This window comes from Leuciscus leuciscus (assembly GCF_965113295.1).
Source record: "Leuciscus leuciscus genome assembly, chromosome: 14".
Classification (NCBI taxonomy): Eukaryota; Metazoa; Chordata; class Actinopteri; order Cypriniformes; family Leuciscidae; genus Leuciscus; species Leuciscus leuciscus.
The window spans coordinates 40,023,800-40,043,914 of NC_138738.1; the positions used below are offsets into that span (position 1 = coordinate 40,023,800).

General features: G+C 41.1%; 1 protein-coding gene and 1 long non-coding RNA gene across 2 annotated transcripts; one reads left to right on the top strand and one right to left on the bottom strand.

The window, feature by feature from the left end:
• Window positions 1-9,330: 9,330 nt before the first annotated feature.
• Window positions 9,331-10,879, bottom strand: LOC309474266. The gene is made up of 2 exons (XR_014197278.1): window positions 10,122-10,879; window positions 9,331-9,503 (listed from the first exon to the last, which is right to left on the bottom strand). It is a non-coding gene; the product is annotated as an uncharacterized lncRNA (long non-coding RNA).
• Window positions 10,880-15,491: 4,612 nt separating this feature from the next.
• On the top strand, window positions 15,492-18,845 carry LOC309474539 (uncharacterized protein; the record flags this gene model as incomplete). The annotated part of the gene is made up of 5 exons (XM_082137074.1): window positions 15,492-15,512; window positions 16,031-16,057; window positions 16,372-16,505; window positions 16,679-17,640; window positions 17,839-18,845. 5 exons carry the CDS (start codon window positions 15,492-15,494, stop codon window positions 18,636-18,638), a joined length of 1,944 nt encoding a protein of 647 aa, XP_081993200.1. The 3' UTR covers window positions 18,639-18,845.
• Window positions 18,846-20,115: the final 1,270 nt, after the last annotated feature.

The following is a 20,115-nucleotide window of genomic DNA, read 5'->3' on the forward strand; positions in this document are numbered from 1 at the left end:
ATATTAAAATATAAACCACTTCCCCGTTTCCAGGAGACAAGACCCCATCCCGAGGTCTAGGGAAAGGAATCAGCCGTGCCGAATTTGTCCACAGAGACAGCACGCGCTCTTCTTCAAGTTATTCCCGTCCCACAGTCGCAGCGATTAATCATAATGGAACTGGCATTAATTAGTCCTCTTTGTGCAGCACGTTTCTCTTTGGGAATCACAATGTCTCTTTGTGCAACGCAGCTCTTAAAACCGCTCCGGGAACATGTGGCCAGCGCTCCTACACCCGTCCCACTATTATCTAACTACACCGATACAATCTATCTAGCTATCTTCGTTGCCGGACAAACCCTAACGGTCTCGAGCAACACCAAGCGTCCCCATTTATTTGCCGAGCGCGGAAAAGCCAGTCACGTTCACCACTGTCGAGAGCCCATTCTCTCACCTCTCCTCTCTTAAATATCCTCTACTCCAGGTGAAATCAATTATCCCTGCCTTCAGTCAATACGACAAAGTGCTGCAGAAAGGTTCAAATGGGCGGCAAAGCCGAACACAAAGATAAATCCCCACATTCATCACACTATCCCCTCCCCTCGGGTAGACCGGACTCGTCCTCGAGTCACATCAAATTATAATCCTTAGACCAAGCTGGTGGTCTCCGAGAACGAGCTGGCTGCATCCTTTGTGGACATAGCTCTGGAAGGGAGCCTCCAACTTCCATCCTCTGGTGCCCACTCTCCTGCTGCATCTCACCTAAACCGGTGTCCACAGGAGCAGGATTTACATTTCCCCTGGAAAGACCACCTTCCACAGAAGACTTCGATAGTGGATTTCCTTCGATGCTAAATGCAGCAGGCTTCTCTCTTGTCTGGACAGCCTCTGGAACAGCAGGTTGATGATACCCCCATATGAAATCATGTCCTTCTGCACGGCTTTGGACCTCCGGGTGTCGTTCAGCAGCCCGGTCCACAGGAGTAATTTGGTCATCCTGCCCCATAGATTCTGAAACAGAACAAGCAACATAAGGTTTCATTCGATTGAAATGCACAACACTCTCAGAACCCCCCTCTGAGAGCTGTACTCTATACAGCACATCCGACACCCTTTCTAAGATTTTAAATGGCCCCTTAAATCGTCTCTGCAACTTAGGACACACACCCCGTTTACGTGCTTTGTTTTGAATCCAAACTAATTCACCAACTACATAATAGTGGAAATTTGCTCGAAAATCAGCACATGTCTTCTGTCGCTGAGACGCTTGACTCTGATGCCTTTTTACTGCTTCTACCACTGTAGATAAACTTTCTGCTACTCCAGCCACATATTCATTTACAGACTGAAATTTCTGCATATTATCTACTCCCAACATAATATCCACTGGAAGGACCATCTCCTGCCCGAATAACACCTTATACGGTGTAAACCCAGTGCTTGTCTGCACACTACTACGATAGGCCATCATCACATATGGCAGCAACCTATCCCAGTTCATCTGATTTTCATCCACAAACAATGAAAGCATTGATAATAAAGTGCGATTAAACCGTTCTATTAGCCCGTCAGATTGAGGGCGATACGGAGAAGTACGAGACTTGTTTATTTGCAGCAATCTACACAACTCCTTAAACAGGTTAGACTCAAAGTTTCTCCCTTGATCCGAATGCAAACTCCGCGGTACTCCATACCGGCACACCCACTCCTCTACCAACACTCTAGCAATGGACTGAGCCTCTTGATTAGGAAGAGGGAATGCTTCGGTCCATTTAGAAAAATAATCACCAATAATTAAAATATACTTATTTTTATTTAGAGTCTCTGGTAATGGGCCCAGTATATCTACAGCCACACGTTCATATGGGCGGGATACAACAGACATCTGAAGAGGGGCACAAGGGGCCTTTCCATGAGCCTTTCGAGAAGCGCAATCATGACACTCCCTACACCATTTTTTAACATCCCCAAACCACCCAGGCCAATAAAAACGATCCTTCACCTTAGCTTGTAACTTATGGATCCCTAAATGCCCCCCAGTGGATGTATTATGCAGCATGGACAACACCCCTGGAACCAGACTTCTAGGCAAAACCACCTGTATTGCCGAAACAGCGTCGGAATTTGCTGGAGGTATCCTCACCAACCGCTGATTCTGGATCTGCAATTGGTCCCACACTGGCAAATACTTAACAAGGGCAGGGTTTAGCTCAGCTTCCCTACAATCATCCCCTGACCCATTTTTCAACTGAATAAGCAGCCGAATATTTGGGTCCTCTTGCTGAGCCTTAACCAAATCATCTTCGATCTCCTGCATTTCCCTTATGGGACCCCCCATTCCATCAGCCTCACTCACTGCTCGAACTACTGTAACTTGTACCTTAGACTGAGGGAAATTACCACTCTCCTCCCTGTTGCTTCCACTCCCAGATCCGGGGAGCCTTGAGAGAGCATCAGCATTGGCATGCTGCTTCCCCGGTCTATGAATGATCTTATATTGAAAGTTGGCCAGTTGCTCTAACCAGCGAGCCAACTGCCCCTCCACCCCACTGAAGTTATGCAGCCAGCGCAATGAACTATGATCAGTTCTCAACAAAAACTCCCTCCCAAGCAAGTAATGTTTAAAGTGCTTTGTAAAAGTTACCACACTAAGCAGCTCCTTCTTTGTGGTGGCATACTTCCGTTCTTGTTTAGTCAAAGCTCTACTAGCATACGCCACCACCCGCTCCAAACCCCCATCCTCTTGAGACAATACAGCCCCGATTCCCACATCACTGGCATCAGTGTCTAAAATAAATGGCTTTTTAGGGTCTGGATAGGCCAAAACGGGAGCACTAATAAGACTAGCTTTTAATTGTTGAAAGGCCTCTTGACAGTCCTCCCCCCAACCAAATCTTTTTCCCTTTTCGGTGAGCTGATGTAAAGGGCGAGCAATCTCAGCAAACCCTTTAATAAATCTTCTATAATAGGAGGCTAATCCTACAAAACTTCTCACCTCCGTCTGGGTTTTAGGTGTAGGCCAAGCCCGTACTGCTTTTACCTTAGATGGATCTGCCATTACTCCCTCAGAAGATATCACGTGACCCAGGTATTGCACTTGGGAGGAAAAAAGGGTACACTTGGAAGGTTTAACCTTAAGATTAGCATGACGAAGTTTCAAAAGAACCTCATCCAACCTCTGAAGATGCTCTTGAAAGGTTCGCCCAAAAACAATGATGTCATCTAGATACACTAAACAAGTGGTCCACTGCAGGTCAGCCAAAACAACATCCATCAGGCGTTGAAAAGTGCTTGGAGAGTTACATAACCCAAAACTTAAAACGTTAAATTCAAATAAACCCTGACGAGAAATGAATGCAGTCTTAGGTCTATCCTGAGGGTCCACCTCCACCTGCCAGTAGCCACTTGCCAAGTCTAAAGTAGAAAACCAACAGGCATTTGTTAGGCTATCGAGAGCATCGTCAATCCTAGGGAGGGGATATGCATCCTTCCTTGTAACGTCATTTAGTTTACGATAATCTACGCAAAAACGAAGACTGCCATCTTTTTTTCTGACCAAAACCACAGGTGCTGCCCACGGACTACATGATGGACGAATAATGTCATTATCTTGCATCTGTTTTATCTGCTCAACAACCTCCTGCTGGAGGTGCAAAGGTACACGCCGAGGGGGCAATTTAACAGGCTGTGCAGAGCCAGTATCTATTTTGTGCAAAGCAAGATGAGTTCTCCCCAAATCATTATCCCCCTTACTGAATACAGACGCATTACGATGTAATAACTCCGCAATTGCCCGCATCTGACTAGAATTAAACCCCCGATCCTTCAACCCAAAATGTGACACTAAATAGTCTACAGTCAAAGGAGGGGAGGAAATTGACTCATTCACTTTGGTAGTCAACGCACTATCCCCTACCTCTACATCGGGAAAAAAAGTGCCAATCTTCATATTTTGCTTTAAAACACAATTATCTTCTGACACATTAATGACTCGCACTGGCACAACCCCTTCCTCAACCTTACAAACCACTCGAGCTACCAAAACGTCACATGTTGGGAGCATGATGGAGAAAGGCTCCACCATACCCTCATAATGTTGTGGAAGAAGTCCTTCTACTTTACCAGGTACAATAGCTTCAGTACGAGGAGGAATCATAATATCTGCCTGCACCCTAACTACCTTAGGTTGTCCACTACCATCTTCACTAAACAAGGGGAGCTTCTTTAACCGGCAACATTTTTCACCCAGATCAATAACTGCCCCAAATTTGGAAAGAAAGTCTGTACCCAACAGTAATTCTTGGGGGGTAACATCAGCCACCAAAAACTCAGCGACAACAGCCAAAGAATCAAATTGACATACAGTCTGCCAACGACCCAAAATTACCATTTCTCCACCATTCGCCACAGCTACTCTGCCCTGATATCCATCTAAACAGGACCCCCCATTAGTTACTTTTAGCCAAAACTGCTTGGGTACAATAGAAACCTGTGCACCAGTGTCAATCAATAAACGTGTTTCACACCCACCTACTTTACCAGTCAGAAAAACTCCAGCATCGGTTGAAGAAACTGAGGCCAATTTATCAGACACAGTCGTGGGGGCAGACATTTGGCCTGTTGTGCCCGCCCCCTCTAGTTTCCCTGCAAATAAGGGCAATTTCTGCGCAAGTGTCTAGTACAACCGCATTCCCAACATGCTTCGGTCCGAAAACGGTCCTGTGGCTCAGATGAATTTTTCAGAGGAGTGGTGCGTGCAGACTTCACCTGTATATCCTTTACAGTAACTTGTAAAGCCTTAACCTCCTGACGCAACTCCTCCACTATGCCCAGTAAAACTTCAACCTTATCCGATGAATTCTGCAGACTCAGACCACGAACTTTAGAATCTGAACAATGTGTATGTTCTAAATCCCGAATAAGTTCCAATTCAGATGCTAAATTAATTGCGCCTTCCAAAGTGGCAGGTTTTGCACTACGCAAATGTATACGTATGTCACCGCTACCTATGTGTGCAACAAAGTGATCATGAGCCAGTAAATCTTGCGTAGCACCATCAGCAGAAGGGTAAGCTTTATAAATCAAGCGTCTTAATGCATTACCAAACTCACGAGCAGTCTCGTTATGGAGCCGACGTCGGGAGGAAAAGCTCACCCGATTCCAGTCTGCACTCTCACAAGGCTCTAAACACTTACCCATTGCATCTTTTAAAAGAACATAATTATTCTTTGCTTCATAAGGAAGTCCACCATAAATATCCCTGGCTCGACCCGAAAATAATAAAGACATAAACTTTAACTTAAGCTCATTATCCCACCCATTTACTTGCGCCGCCATCTCAAATTGTTCAGACCATTCCCGTCCCACCCCAGTAAATGTTTCTGGCATGAAAAGGGGGCGAGGAACTGAAATTACATTAGAGTTAGCAGCTATCATATCACCATTTGAAACCGATGAACTCGCCCCTAATTGGGACACAGACATACCCCCTCCCTCCATATTTATTTATTTATTTATCGTCCCACCGCTGCCACCAGTGTAGTAAACCTTTCTATTTTTAAGAGGTTTAACCAAATTTTCTGGAGGACAGAGGGTACATCACACACCAGACTTTATGGAAATAATCACTTTATTGACAAGTTAATTTAGAAAAATATACTCATTATGTAAAGCAGCATTTAAAGAAGTTGAACAAACATTTACTCAGTACGCTCCCACTAAGGCAAACGGCGTTACACAAGTGAAACTCCAAAAACGTCACTACACTGCACTCCAGTGGTTATCCTCAGCCCCGCACGGCACAATAGCAATCGTGATCAAACAGCAAGCAGTTTATCAAGTGGAAAAATCAGCACGTCCCCAGTCCAGCGTACCCGAAGTATATGTGGCCAGCGCTCCTACACCCGTCCCACTATTATCTAACTACACCGATACAATCTATCTAGCTATCTTCGTTGCCGGACAAACCCTAACGGTCTCGAGCAACACCAAGCGTACCCATTTATTTGCCGAGCCCGGAAAAGCCAGTCACGTTCACCACTGTCGAGAGCCCATTCTCTCACCTCTCCTCTCTTAAATATCCTCTACTCCAGGTGAAATCAATTATCCCTGTCTTCAGTCAATACGACAAAGTGCTGCAGAAAGGTTCAAATGGGCGGCATCAAAGCCGAACACAAAGATAAATCCCCACATTCATCACAGTATAATGAACACTGTTGCACAACATAACTCTGAGAAGTTAGTCTATGTTAAACGCTGTCGCGTTTCCATTACAGATTCGCGCAAAACTTTTGCGATTCTTTTCTAAATATCGATAAAAAACTATTGCGAAATGACGCCGTTTCTTTACATTATCCAATGTTATGCGACTAACGTCATTTTTTCCTCTCGCGATCAGTCATTCCAAAAATCATGGCAACGGCAGACATCCCAATTCTCCCGGAAGTTCCGGGAGTCTCCCGCATGTTGATAGCGGCTCCCTGATGCCCGCAAATTAGTTAAAATCTCCCGGAATCTAGAGCGAGCGAGCAAGAGCGCGCATACGTAGCGAGAGAGGAGGCGAGAGACCTTGCGTGTGTGTGCGTGTAAGTTACGCCTCACGAAGCGCAAGTAACCGAATCAGAATCGAACCAGACTCACTAGACATTATTATTATTATTAATCAGACTAGACATTATTATTATTATCTCCAGGTCCAGGTTGGTGTGTGTGTCTGAGTCTGTGTGTGTGTGTCCACCTCCAGGTCCAGGTTGGTGTGTGTGTGTGGGTGGGTGGGTGTGTGTATGAGCAAAATTAGCAACAAGTCGTCTCTGGAGCAGTCATAGAAAGTGTAGCAATGGCATAGCAATGTAGCAATACGCTGATTTCACGCAGCCGCCATTTTGAAATCGAAAGTGAGGCTCCGGTTGGAAGAACCCCGGAAGTAAAGATAAACAACAATGCCTTGGATTACCAACCTGAAGCTGCTGCCGCGATTTACACTATTGGATGTTAATATCCAATATAGGATATGTATATAGTTCATTCCTGCTTCGTTTTTTACATTCTGAATTATATATAAAAAAAATATTTTATTTATAAATGAATTTCACTGTATATAGTCTAAAGTATGAAAGAAATGTTTGTACATTTTTAGAATTGACACAATATCATTAAACACAACAATACGCCATCGCATTACCGACTCTCCTGTGATTAAAGGCGACACTTCCGGTTTTCTTCCCACCGGAGCCTCGCTTTCGATTTCAAAATAACGGCTGCGTGAAATCAGCGTATAGTAATGTCTTTAAGTTATCTGACGCTAAGTGTTGGCAAAGGAAATGTGTTCTTGTCAATAAAAATATATGATATATTTAACCCTTTTGTTGTGCACTAATCATCATCATCAATATATGATATTGTATCTGTATCTTGAATTGATGGATTACTTTCCTGGAACACTTTAAACAGTCAGAAACTGCTCACGGATTCTCCACACCACCAGTGGGATCTGATCTTTGCACCTAGCGCGCAGCACGCTGGACTTAAGGATTTATCACACACACACACACACACACGTACGCACGCACGCACACTATTGTAAACGCTGTGAAATTGTTAATTGTATACATATTGTTATTTTTGTTTGTTTTGTATAATAGACTTGGGTTTTCTGATGAACTATTTGTGTTGACATTTGTTATTTCTCCTCCATACTGTTAATTTCAGAAACGGGACAATTGTTCTCTTCATATAGTGTAAACTCCACAAAATATTCTATTGGAGTGTTACACTACATCCACAGCCACTTATATCTGGCACTTTTCCATAGATGTTCATTAGGAGGGTTAGCAGATACGCAGCGATATGGAGCAGCAGATGTCGTGTAGAGCATCGGTTCCCAACAGGGGGGTCGCGGCCCACAAGGGGGCCTCAGCGAGCTCTGTGGGGGGTCGCATCATATTTTGAAAAGTTTTGAGCAATTTGCATTAAATAAAAGTCCTTAACTTTTTTCTGTTCAAAATTTATATAATGAGCGAGTTCATCATGAATCCATTTTCCAAACCGTGTTTTTGTCTTATCCTGAATCACTATGGTACACCTATAATAAGTGATTACATTGAGACTATTTTACCCTGGTTCGGATCGCTGCGGAGTAGCCCAGTACCTGCGTGACTCGTCATAGACGCACACAGAGAGAGAAGTAGTTCCGGCTTCAATGTTCTTCCGAAAGACGCATGTTTGTTATCGCTCGCTATAGCGCCAAAAGCCTAAAAAATAAAGCCTCACATTGATAAAGCCTCACAAATAACATGCAAGTGTTTGTTTAGATTTTATTTTGTGAACACATTTCTATTTAGTTTTTATATATTTAGTTTTAGTAATTATAGTTATAATAATTGTTTGAGATTGAACAAAGAACCAAACAAATGCAACTTAAAAGTACAAATTATTCATTCATACTCATTCATAATAAAAATTAAATCTTGTTAAACAAAAACTATGCGTATGATTATTCTTTTATGGTTATTTCTATGATTAATCCTTTCACACATTATTCTTGTATTGATCCATTTATGCTTTTAGTCTATTGCATCTTTTAATATCATATACTCATAGTTATACTCATATATTCATGTGTTCTATTCAGACCAGACATTTAGTTTTCTTCTATTCTGACAAATGTTTGTGGTTTGACATGCTAGGCTATTTGGTTTTTCTTTCCTGTTTTCTGCTCAGTGTGGTATCCTGTCTAATATCTGTGGTGTCTTGTTTAGTTTCATATATGATGCTTATCTTACTTGGTGTTAAAGTACAGTTGTGTTTGCATAAGGTCTAGAAATGATGGAAATACTTATTTATTACTATTATTATATAATTATTATTTCATTTCGGTTAGTTTTTCAGTAACAGTTGTTAGTTTTGTTTAGTTTTAGTTTCTCATTTATGGTAAAAAGTATCATTTATTTCAGTTTACGAAAATGTTTTTTGACCAATAGTTTTAGTCTTACACACACACACTCACTCAACACAGTCAAACTGACATACACACGCACACACACGTATACGTACCAAGTGGCAACCTCCCCGTCTCTCTCTTGAAACCAACACGGAAGTGAGTTAAACTGCAATTCATTAACTGGCCGCTTGGCCTGGCTGCAGAAGTGAGTCAAATCTGTATCTCCCTCATGTTAAAAATACTAGAGCCCGACCGATAAAGGATTTTTAAGGCCGATACCGATACAAATATTTGGTGATTTAAAAATCCGATATTCCGATATATCGGCCGATATATATATATATATATATTTTTAAAAATCCAGAAACGCGTAACAAAACATGAACAGATTTCCCTAACATTAGTTATTTGTCGTTATTTAAGAGTCCTCAGCCTTACTAAAATAATATGATAATGCAGTTTAAAAATAAACTTGTTTGTTTTATTGTCACAACAGAACAGAATATATTAAAGTTCTGATAAATATAATGTATAAAAATACAAACTTAAGATATGAAACTTAAAGTCCTTTGAACAAAAAAGTCAACTATTATTATTAATATTGACAGTAATAAATCATGTAATTGTGTGTGTGTGTGTGTGTGTGTGTGTGTGTGTGAAGAACTGATAAGATTGTAAATGTGTACCTTGAAATGCAATGTAAGTCGCTTTTGATAAAAGCGTCTGCCAAATGTCAATGTTATAAGCTACCTTATAATTACAATGTCAACTTGCTTATCCCTTTACCTGCACTCTTTTAATTCTATCCATCTATTCCATCAAGCTACAACAAACCATTTTCAATCATCATTTGCTGCCTGCCTTCTAAAATCTACTACTTAGTGATGCACTAAATACATTATGTGACTCGTTAATGCTGCGGTTAAACGAAGTCAGCAACGCACACTTGGATTTCACACACGTGTAAAAGAAAAGCTAACTTTTATGCACAGGCTGTTTGATACTTTTTCTCTATGTCTAAATGTTCACTCCTCGCGTGCCTAACTTACATTTTACAATTCAAAAACTGGAACTACAGATATGCTAGTTATAAATACAGTAATCATTACTTTATTTAGGCAGAAAACTAATCAGAAATCACTGGAAACAGCGTTGAAAACAAACATGATAAAAGCGGCCGTTTGCTGGCATTTTTGTTGTTTACTTGAATATTTAAAACCCAAGCATCGATGTTTTACCACAGGTTACAATTTCACAAAAGAAAGAGGACACACTTACTTCTTCAGTCGCGTCTGTTAACTTACTGTTTATCTGGTAGTTACAGGACATATTTACATCACAATTAGAAAGAATGATAATTTCTACAAATATATGCCACCAAAAATACGACCTGAGGAGCTTTAGCACTCTCTCGACTCCCATACAGATATTTTCAGTCAGAGAAACAGAGGAAGCTCCCGAAAAAAAAGTTGCTTTATTTTATGTTAGTCCGGTATAAAGAGACGAGACGTAGGCTACTGACAGATAAAATAAAAACATGACTGTGATAGCCTTTATGATTGGTCGGATTTCTTCAAGCGTACTATGTTTTTACACTATGCGTATCTTCAAGCGTTTACTATGTTTACTATGGTAATGGTTAGCGCGCATAGTCTTTTGCATCACAAACACAAGGCATTCAAACATGAACGCGAGTTAAATTATTTAAAAAGTCTTTAATGCTGACAGAATCATCCGGCGCTGCCGTCTCCCGACTCAGGTGAACTCTGGACTCTGTTCATGCACTCCTCTAGCCCGAGCGATCTTCCTTGTATAGTGCCCTCTGGTGGACAAACTATGCAGCGCCAACACTCATAACATGGTTGAAGCGTGTTTCGTCTGCTTTTATTTTATTTTTTAAATATTCATTTATCGGCCATTATAAATGCCGATACCGATAGTTTGAAAAATGCCTAATATCGGCCGATAATATTGGCCCGCCGATTTATCGGTCGGGCTCTAAAAATTACCAACTTTACAGCAGAAAAAAACATGTTTACAGCCTGGATCTCTATGTGGTTTTGGTTTATACAGCTAATTTTGCCCTTCATAACAACTGTGAGGGGGGTGAATTTTTTTTATAACTCGTCCGTTTAGTTGATTAATATTTAAATTTAAGGGCGTGGCCACTTGAGTGACAGATGGATTGCCGCTGTCAATGCTAGCCGTTTGTCTGCTATTACTAGCCGTCACTTCACCTCAGCAAATGTTAGCTGCTGAACTTGCCTTCTCTGCAGTGTTTGTGCTTTTTTTCGGGATTATTTCATAAAATTTTATACTTGGGTACAAAGCCCACGTCTTTGGATTCCGTCGTTATCGTTTGAGACAACAACCAGCGCTGTATTTCAGTTGTTTTCCTCTGTGAACATGGATGGATGTCTGACAATTTCTTTGCTTTTTGGGGTTTTCAAATTTAAAACATCAATAAAGGCCCGTTCGTTCTGCTATCATGGAACAGATGGATTATAATATGCTTATGTACTGTCAGATGAAATCATGCAGGCGTCGGCGCTTTCTCCGTCCATGCATTAAATGCACATGAATGAGCGCGGATTTTCTAGCGCATTTACTTGCACTTCAAAGGCAATATATGGTTTAACCAATTTGAGAGGCGGCCAAATTCAGAATTTAAAATGGACTGAATAAGCTCTCTACGAACTTGAGCGATGCCGCGCTGACGGACCATGAAAGAGTGACTGACATGTAACGTTATGCACATAAATCACTGTCACGCACAAACACTCTCGAAGTAATACACAGTCTCACTTGTAGCCATGTCTTTTAACTATTATAATATTTCGAAGGGCAAAAATAGGAACTTTTAATTGGCTTTACATCATCAGCTAACTCGATGACGTCGAGCTAGGTGATTTCAGATAGCCAGGCTCATATTTATGGCCAGGCTTCTTAGCTCCACTCACGCCCCGCCTGTTTGCCTATTTTCTGTTATCCGGGAGTGACGCAAGGCCAATATGGTGACGGCCGGCTCCGCCCACTTTAGGCTTCAAAAATGCCCTTCAGAAACCTACGGGTGACGTCACGGACACTACGTCCATATTTCTTTACAGTCTATGATACGTACGCATGCACGGCACTGCTGTTCTCAACTCACATCTGTGTGTGTGTGTGTGTGTGTGTGTGTGTGTGTGAGAGAGTGTAGATCTGCAACAGCTCAATTTGTGCAGTTTCTCATGGTTTGAAGGCATTTTGCACCTGCTGCAGAGAAACTTGCCCTCAACTCATTTGCATTTGTTCACTTTGCGTCTGTTGAGCTTCAGACTCTCGATCTCTCTTCAGGAACACGTGACGTGTGTGAGACAAGTGCAAAAAAATTGAATCAAAATCTCATATTAAATTAAAATCAAATCCAGTTGAAATGACAGTTTCACTGATAATACTGAGAGTAATAAAATAAAAGTCCTCCTCCGCTCAAATTATGTTATGGAGGAGATAAACGATATATGAACTATGATTTATGAATATCTCCAGATTCTGATTCTGAATCTGAATCCAGCAGAACAGCTGTCTGTCTCAAATGTCAGATATTACATCAACATGTTTAATCCAAATGGCATTTAAATGCAGATACAGTCTATAAGATCGAGTGAACAACATCAGTACAACTGAAGAAACTGATGCTGTCATTCAGATATATATTCTCATAAGTTCATTGACTGCCATTATGAATGTGGAACAATAAAGATGCTGGACTTTGTTGGAAACGGTATATTTATATTCTCAGGGTTAATATACTGTATATTATTCACATTAGTGTTGGCCAGTACTGAGACTTATACGGTACAGTAACAGCCTTTCCTTCAAATCGCCACTGTAGTTATTTATCATTATTTACACTAAAGCGTTGTATTATTTCAACCCAGTCACTGTATGTTTGAAGCTCATATTTACTCCGCAGAAGTAGCAGTGCTTCGCCTTCTGAGAATATAGTTCCCAGTATGTATACGGTTAGAAGATGTCTGTGTCTCATGTGACCTTGTTATTTGTACACGCTTTGACTATACAAATCACAACATGTAAATAGGAAAATGTTGGCGTTATTTTGTCACTTATTGGGAGCAGTGTGCTAGCTGGAGCCGTTTACCTCCAGTCTTTGTGCTAAGCTAGGCTAGCGGTGGGTGCGTCAGACAGAGTTACGGCACGCACAGAGATGAGAAGGGTATGTATGGACTTATCTAACTCTGGGGGATACGGTGAATAAGCTAAAGTCCCAAAAAGTCAGCGTGTTCCTTTAAGCAGGAGCAAGAAGAAGAGACGTCACTAAATCAAGAGCATTGAAGAGGCGCACATAATGGACGGCATGACACATAGGACAGAAACAGTCTTTTACTCAAAGTATGAGTTGATTGAACGGATGACAATTGTTTACGTGGACCTAAACCCCATTAGATATGCTTACATAGCACTTGTGATTTATGTAGAACATTTTAATGTAAGGACATGTAAAAGTGTAATGTAGGTGCTCGACTTGTGCCTAATTATTGTTACTTATCAATCTCTTAATTATTTTGAAGAACGCAAAAGGATTTTGCAGTATCGCTATGTTTACAGCAACAACAAAAAAAAAACCATCTGTTTACAGTCATACCAGCCGGGACCAAAATGTCATTTTGTAAGAATTTGTGGAAATGTATCTGAAAAATGTGAAAATGATATGCCTAATGTGGTCATTTCATGGTGCAGTGTAACAGAACATGAAAAAAGCACCTGAAGTAAGTGAACTAAAAAAAAAAGGTGTATTGCCCTATATTTTAGTCTGCTCTGGTTATTGTATCGACAGATTATAACCTTTTCAATGCCTGATATTTGTCGCTGTTTGCCGCTCTATTGCCTCTTTTTCTAACTCTGTGCTTCACTTTTCTCAATCTTTGCATGTTGTTAATGTGATCTCCATAATAAACTGAACTCTCTAGAGTCTTTGTTGAGATCAAGCCTTTCTTTGCTCTTAAGGTGATGCTTCCATTGTTAGCATTTATACTATTTGGCAAATGTTTCATGTTAAGATCATGCTATTGTTTGCCTCAACCTAAATTGTTCCAACAGTGGAGGATCTTGAACGCAATGATGGCACAGTGGACAGACCATACTTCATGCCAGAGATACTGCCCATCCTCAAGAAGTCCAATGAGGGGCTGAAAACAGTGGACTAGGACAAGACCAAAAGATTGATAGAAAGAATTTTGCATCCATGTGACAAAGCCATTTTTCAGTTTGTACTTGTTTTTTTCGGAGTGTATATTATAAGAAATTATGGTCAGTTCCCAACTTCCACTCCAATATATATATATATATATATATATATATATATATATATATATATATATATATATATCAAAATGTTCCTTCACTTAAAATAGCTTAATTATCATATAGAGACAATTACATCCAATCTCAGTAATATGTAAATAGTATCACAGAGGGCAACCAATAACCATCTTGATTACAGGGACTTCAAACAATCTTATCACTTTAACCTTTGGCTGTTCTTATTTGAAAGAATAACAGAGAACCTTCTGTGGGACACTACGGACCATGGGGTGTCTTAATTTCATTAACATACAGACCACAGCTGTTGCGAGAAGAGCAACTTCATTTACATTAAGACCAGGATAAAAGGTTTAGGATTGGGTATGTTCGGGGTTCATTCTGACGCCGGTGAACCCAAGGTGCTTTGTGTACCTTGCCACTACTATGCTGTAATAAACTTCATTTTTTTAGATCTTCGACGTCCACTTCATTTTTTCTTACAATATATTAAATAATTCTGTGATGTGATCAGGTTGAGAAAATAATAAATATTAATTAGCTCATGCACGTAATGTCCACTTTCTCGAGCATAAAGGTATGTCACTTAATTAATATTCATGAGCCAACGTCCAGCTACACTGTGGTTGAGTTGCTAAGCAACGAGTTTTAGACAAACAAGTTTCAAATTACTGGCGGTAACACAGATAGAGACAGAAATCTTTATTTAAACCTTTATAAAATAATAACTATTCATAAAAATGCCTGGCATCAATAAGCAAGCTATCCATAATCCAGTTTCCGAGCTCCAGAGAAAAATTCAACTTCTGGGTAACTTAAGTTTTTTATTACAGATTTCGCCAATTAAGCTGAAACAGTTAACGTTAACTTAAAACCTGCTTAAATAGTCAGTAATATTGCGGCAGTAGTGGAATAATGAGTATTTCAATTGTTTTCTTATTATTGTTCTTATTAATCATGTATTCTCAAGGATGGCAATGTGTTGTAATGTCAGCCTGGAGTTATTATATAGCAAAGTTGCTTCTATAGCTGTTTAATACATTTATATTACTTTTAAATTGAATAAAGAGCTCAGTAAAATAGTCTACAGAAAGTTAATATTGCATGATATTACACCCAACTTCGCATGGCCGCTGAATGTTTCTCTCTGTCCACTAGAGAGAAAAAGAAGCGCGTATTTTGAAAGCTCTCAGACTGTCTGTCATCGAGAAGAACAGAAACCATCGTCCAGCTGAAACATGAGAATGAAAACATGCACAAGAAACTGGCTGAGGTCAGACATTATGAACACACACATGTAATGTTAAAACATATCCATATCATTTAAAGGACAAGTTTGGTATTTTACACTTAAAGCCCTGTTTACAGATCGCATCTGATGAAATAGAACGGTTAAGATTAAAATTTGGACACATACTGCTGTCCCGAGAATTTTAGGTTTCAATTCTCGGGAAAGCAGCATGTGTCCAAATTTTAATCTTAACCGTTCTATTTCATCAGAAACAATCTGTAAACAAGGCTTTAAGTGTAAAATACCGAACTTGTCCTTTAAGTCACGTTATAGCTGTATTTGATGCATATCTTGGTCTTGGTTGTTCCAGGGAGAGGAACAAGTAATCAAGGATGTTTTTCAAGACCGTGGGATGGAGAATCCATCATTCAGGAACAAACCTTTTTAAAAACTTAAAAACCTTTTGTCACTTCTTTCACTTGTACTATCCAGTTAAATTGCCCGTGGTTACAGAATCACCTGCATATCAGTTGTGGTTGACAGTAATTTTTGTTGTGCAGTCGGCTCTGACGGTGCTGGAGAAGGAGGTGTGTGTTATAAAACGAAGAAGCTGAATGCTATGAAACACACCACTGACACACAGAGGAGGAGTTTGGAGGAGTTGAAGCTCCAGTACGAGAGCATGAAGCCACAGAGCAGAAGCCTCTGCCTGACAACCAGGAACTAGGTTGTCTAATAATGTCCCTAATAATGAGAATTAGAGTAAAGAAGGGAACTCTGCCAATAAGTTTCCTTAAGTGGTCATTCTTCCTATGTAAATTCTCTTCTTCCTTCTCTCAAGTCTTTCTAAATATGTTAGTTCAAGCAAGAAAATGAATGAACTTGTGTGCTTGTTTTATAGAAATTGCGCATTCTGGAAAACAGATTGGAGGAAGCGCAGCTGAAACATCATGAAGCAAAGAACGTAATGCGAGGATACCTCAAAGAGAAGGACAAACTACAGGTATCTGAGAAAGAACAGATGAACTGGTTCATGTACAGACTGACACTCACCTGCGCTCACTTTCCCCCTCCCATCTCTCCTCTGCCGTATCATCCTCTCTTCCCCCACCCTCACAATTCTCATCTCTGGATGTGAATACCGCAACGGACACCTTATGCTCCACTCTAATCTCTTCTCTAGACATTATCTGCCCTCTCTCCTCCAGGCCAGCACGCACTACTCCCTCTAACCCCTGGTTATCTGAGGTTCTTCGGGAACACCGGACCAAACTCAGGGCAGCGGAGAGGAAATGGCACAAATCAAAAGACGCATCTGACCTGAGTATGTATCAATCTCTCCTCTCCTCCTTTTCTGTTGATGTTCATGCTGCAAAATCTTCATACTTCCACAACAAGATCAACAGCTCCTCCAACACACGATTACTCTTCAAGACATTCAACTCTCTCCTCTGTCCACCTCCACCACCTCCCGCCTCCTCCTTAACTGCTGACGATTTTGCGACCTTCTTCACCAACAAAACAACAGCTATCAGCAGTCAGTTCTCAGCTCCACACACACAGGAACCCAGACCGACCCCTTCCACAGCCAATACCCCTCTGTCCTCCTTTTCTTCGCTAACCGAGGAAGAAGTATCTACACTTCTCCTCTCCAGTCACCCTACCACCTGCACGCTTGACCCCATCCCCTCACACCTTCTACAAGCCATCTCTCCCACACTTCTACCATCACTCACACACATCATCAACTCATCCCTCCACACTGGCACCTTCCCTACAGCATTCAAGCAGGCTCGGGTTACTCCACTGCTCAAAAAACCAACGCTAAACACATCATTGGTAGAGAATTACAGACCTATCTCTCTCCTACCATTCATTGCGAAGACACTTGAAAGAGCTGTCTTCAACCAACTAACATCCTTCTTGTCTCTAAACAACCAGCTGGATGTCAACCAATCTGGCTTCAAGAAAGGACATTCAACTGAGACTGCATTACTGTCAGTCACAGAAGCCCTACGGATCGCAAAAGCTGCTTCCAAATCTTCAGTCCTCATTCTCCTGGATCTGTCTGCTGCCTTCGACACGGTGAATCATCAGATCCTTCTGTCCACCCTCTCATCGCTGGGCATCACAGGAACTTCACTCCACTGGTTTGAGTCCTATCTCACAGGTAGGTCCTTCAAGGTCGCATGGAGAGGCGAGGTATCCAGAGCACATCAGCTGACCACAGGGGTTCCCCAGGGTTCAGTTCTTGGTCCCCTCCTCTTCTCCATCTACACCACATCACTGGGACACATCATACAGGCACATGGTTTTTCCTACCACTGCTATGCTGATGACACACAGCTCTTCCTCTCCTTTCAACCAGATGATCCCACAGTAGCTGCACGGGTCTCAAGCTGTCTGGCGGACATCTCCACATGGATGAAGGAACACCACCTGCAGCTCAACCTGGCAAAGACTGAGCTTCTCGTCCTCCCTGCCAATCCGTCTCTACAGCACGACTTCACCATCCAGCTAGAGTCATCATTAATCACCCCATCAAGATCGGTCAGAAATCTTGGAGTAACGTTTGATGACCAGCTGACCTTCACAGATCACATTTCAAAGACAGCTCGATCATGCAGGTTTGCACTGCACAACATCAGGAAGATCAGGCCTTTCCTAACTGAGCATGCAACACAACTTATCGTCCAGGCCCTGGTCATCTCTAGGCTTGACTACTGCAATGCCCTTCTGGCTGGACTCCCAGCATGTGCGACCAAACCCCTACAGATGATCCAGAATGCTGCAGCTCGTCTTGTCTTCAACGAGCCCAAGAGGGCCCACGTCACTCCTCTGTTCATCTCTCTGCACTGGCTACCTCTAGCTGCTCGCATCAAGTTCAAGGCACTGACGCTTGCTTACAGAACTATCACAGGCTCAGCTCCCTCCTACTTTCACTCACTCCTACGAGTCTACATCCCTACCAGACACCTACGATCGGTCAACGAGCGACGTCTCGTGGTTCCATCACAGAAAGCCACAAAATCACTTTCCAGAACATTCTCATTTACAGTTCCATGCTGGTGGAACGCTCTCCCCACCCTCATCCGGAATGCAGAATCCCTGACAACATTCAAAAAACAGCTGAAAACCAATCTCTTCCGTGAGCACTTAACCTTATAGAAAAAAAAAAAAAAAAAAATAATCCTTTCCCTTTGAAACATCACTTATCAGGCTTATGCTACTCTGAATAATACCTGAACTTCGTATTTTGAGCACTTCCTGCGTTGTTGTTGCTTTTGCCTCTTTATGATGACTCGCTGAACTTAGTCCTAATTTGTAAGTCGCTTTGGATAAGGGCGTCTGCTAAATGACTAAATGTAAATGTAAATGTGACACAGCACACACACATAAACTCACACAGATGTGTATTATAAAGCATGATACCCCATATATGTGATGGGAAAAATTTAAGCAATCTAATGTATCCAATGACACTCATCCATACCATTCAAAATATATTCTTATTCTTATAATAATAAGAAAGGTTTCTTGAGAACCAAATCAGCATATTAGATTGATTTCGGAAGGATCATGTGACACTGGGAATGAGGAATGGCTGCTGAAAATTCAGCTTTGATCACAGGAAAAAATTACATTAAAAATAGAAAAGAGTTATTTTAAATTGTACAGGTGTGCATAAGAGACTTCTTTCATTAAAGGGTTAGTTCAGCTAAAATTGAAAATTATGTCAATTACTCTTCATCTTCGGAGCACAAATGAAGATCTTTTTTATGAAATCTGAAAGCTTTCTGTCCCTCCATTGACAGCTACGCAACTACCACTTTCAAGCCCCAGAAAGGTAGTATGGACATCATTAATCTATAAAAAATATTAAAGAGTGCTTTGTTTGCGAAAAAACTAAATAAAAACAATTGACCACCTTATTTACAAAATATTAATCTCCAGCATGCGTTCATGCAACAACGTCTGCTTTTGCATCAACAGAACAAACATGCGCCACGGTGCTCTCGTAAACGCGCAATGGAGATTCATATTTTGTAAATAAAGTGCTAAATTGTGTTTTTTTGCACAAACAAAGCACTCGTGTCGCTTTGTTAAGTTGCGGATAAACCACTGGAGACACATGGATTACTTGCTCCCTTTCTGGGGCTTGAAAGTGGTAGTTGCATAGGCTGTCAGTGGAGGGACAGAAAAATATCTTCATTTGTGTTCCGAAGATGAACAAAAGTCTTGTGTGTGGAACCACATGAGGGTGAGTAAATAATAACAGAATTTGGGTGAACAATCCCTTTAAGATTAAAACTCTTAAAAGACAATCAGACAACATCAGGCATGCTGATGGCACGCTGAGACGCTGCTAAGGCCAAAACCCCTCTTTAAAGGTTATTTACCCAACTCAATCTGTAATCTTTACATAACATAAGAAACTGGAATCGTTTGCACAAGAGACAATTGAAAGTTTGGAGTCTTATATCGACGCATACTACGACAAAATGGCAAAACCCGAGAGCAAGCGTGGAAGAAGCGAACTGGGGCTCGTTCTTCGTACGTTGCTTATTATATTCATTTTATATTCATTTCGGATGCTTCGGATGCTTATTACATCCGAGATCAAATGACACATCCAAGATGATAT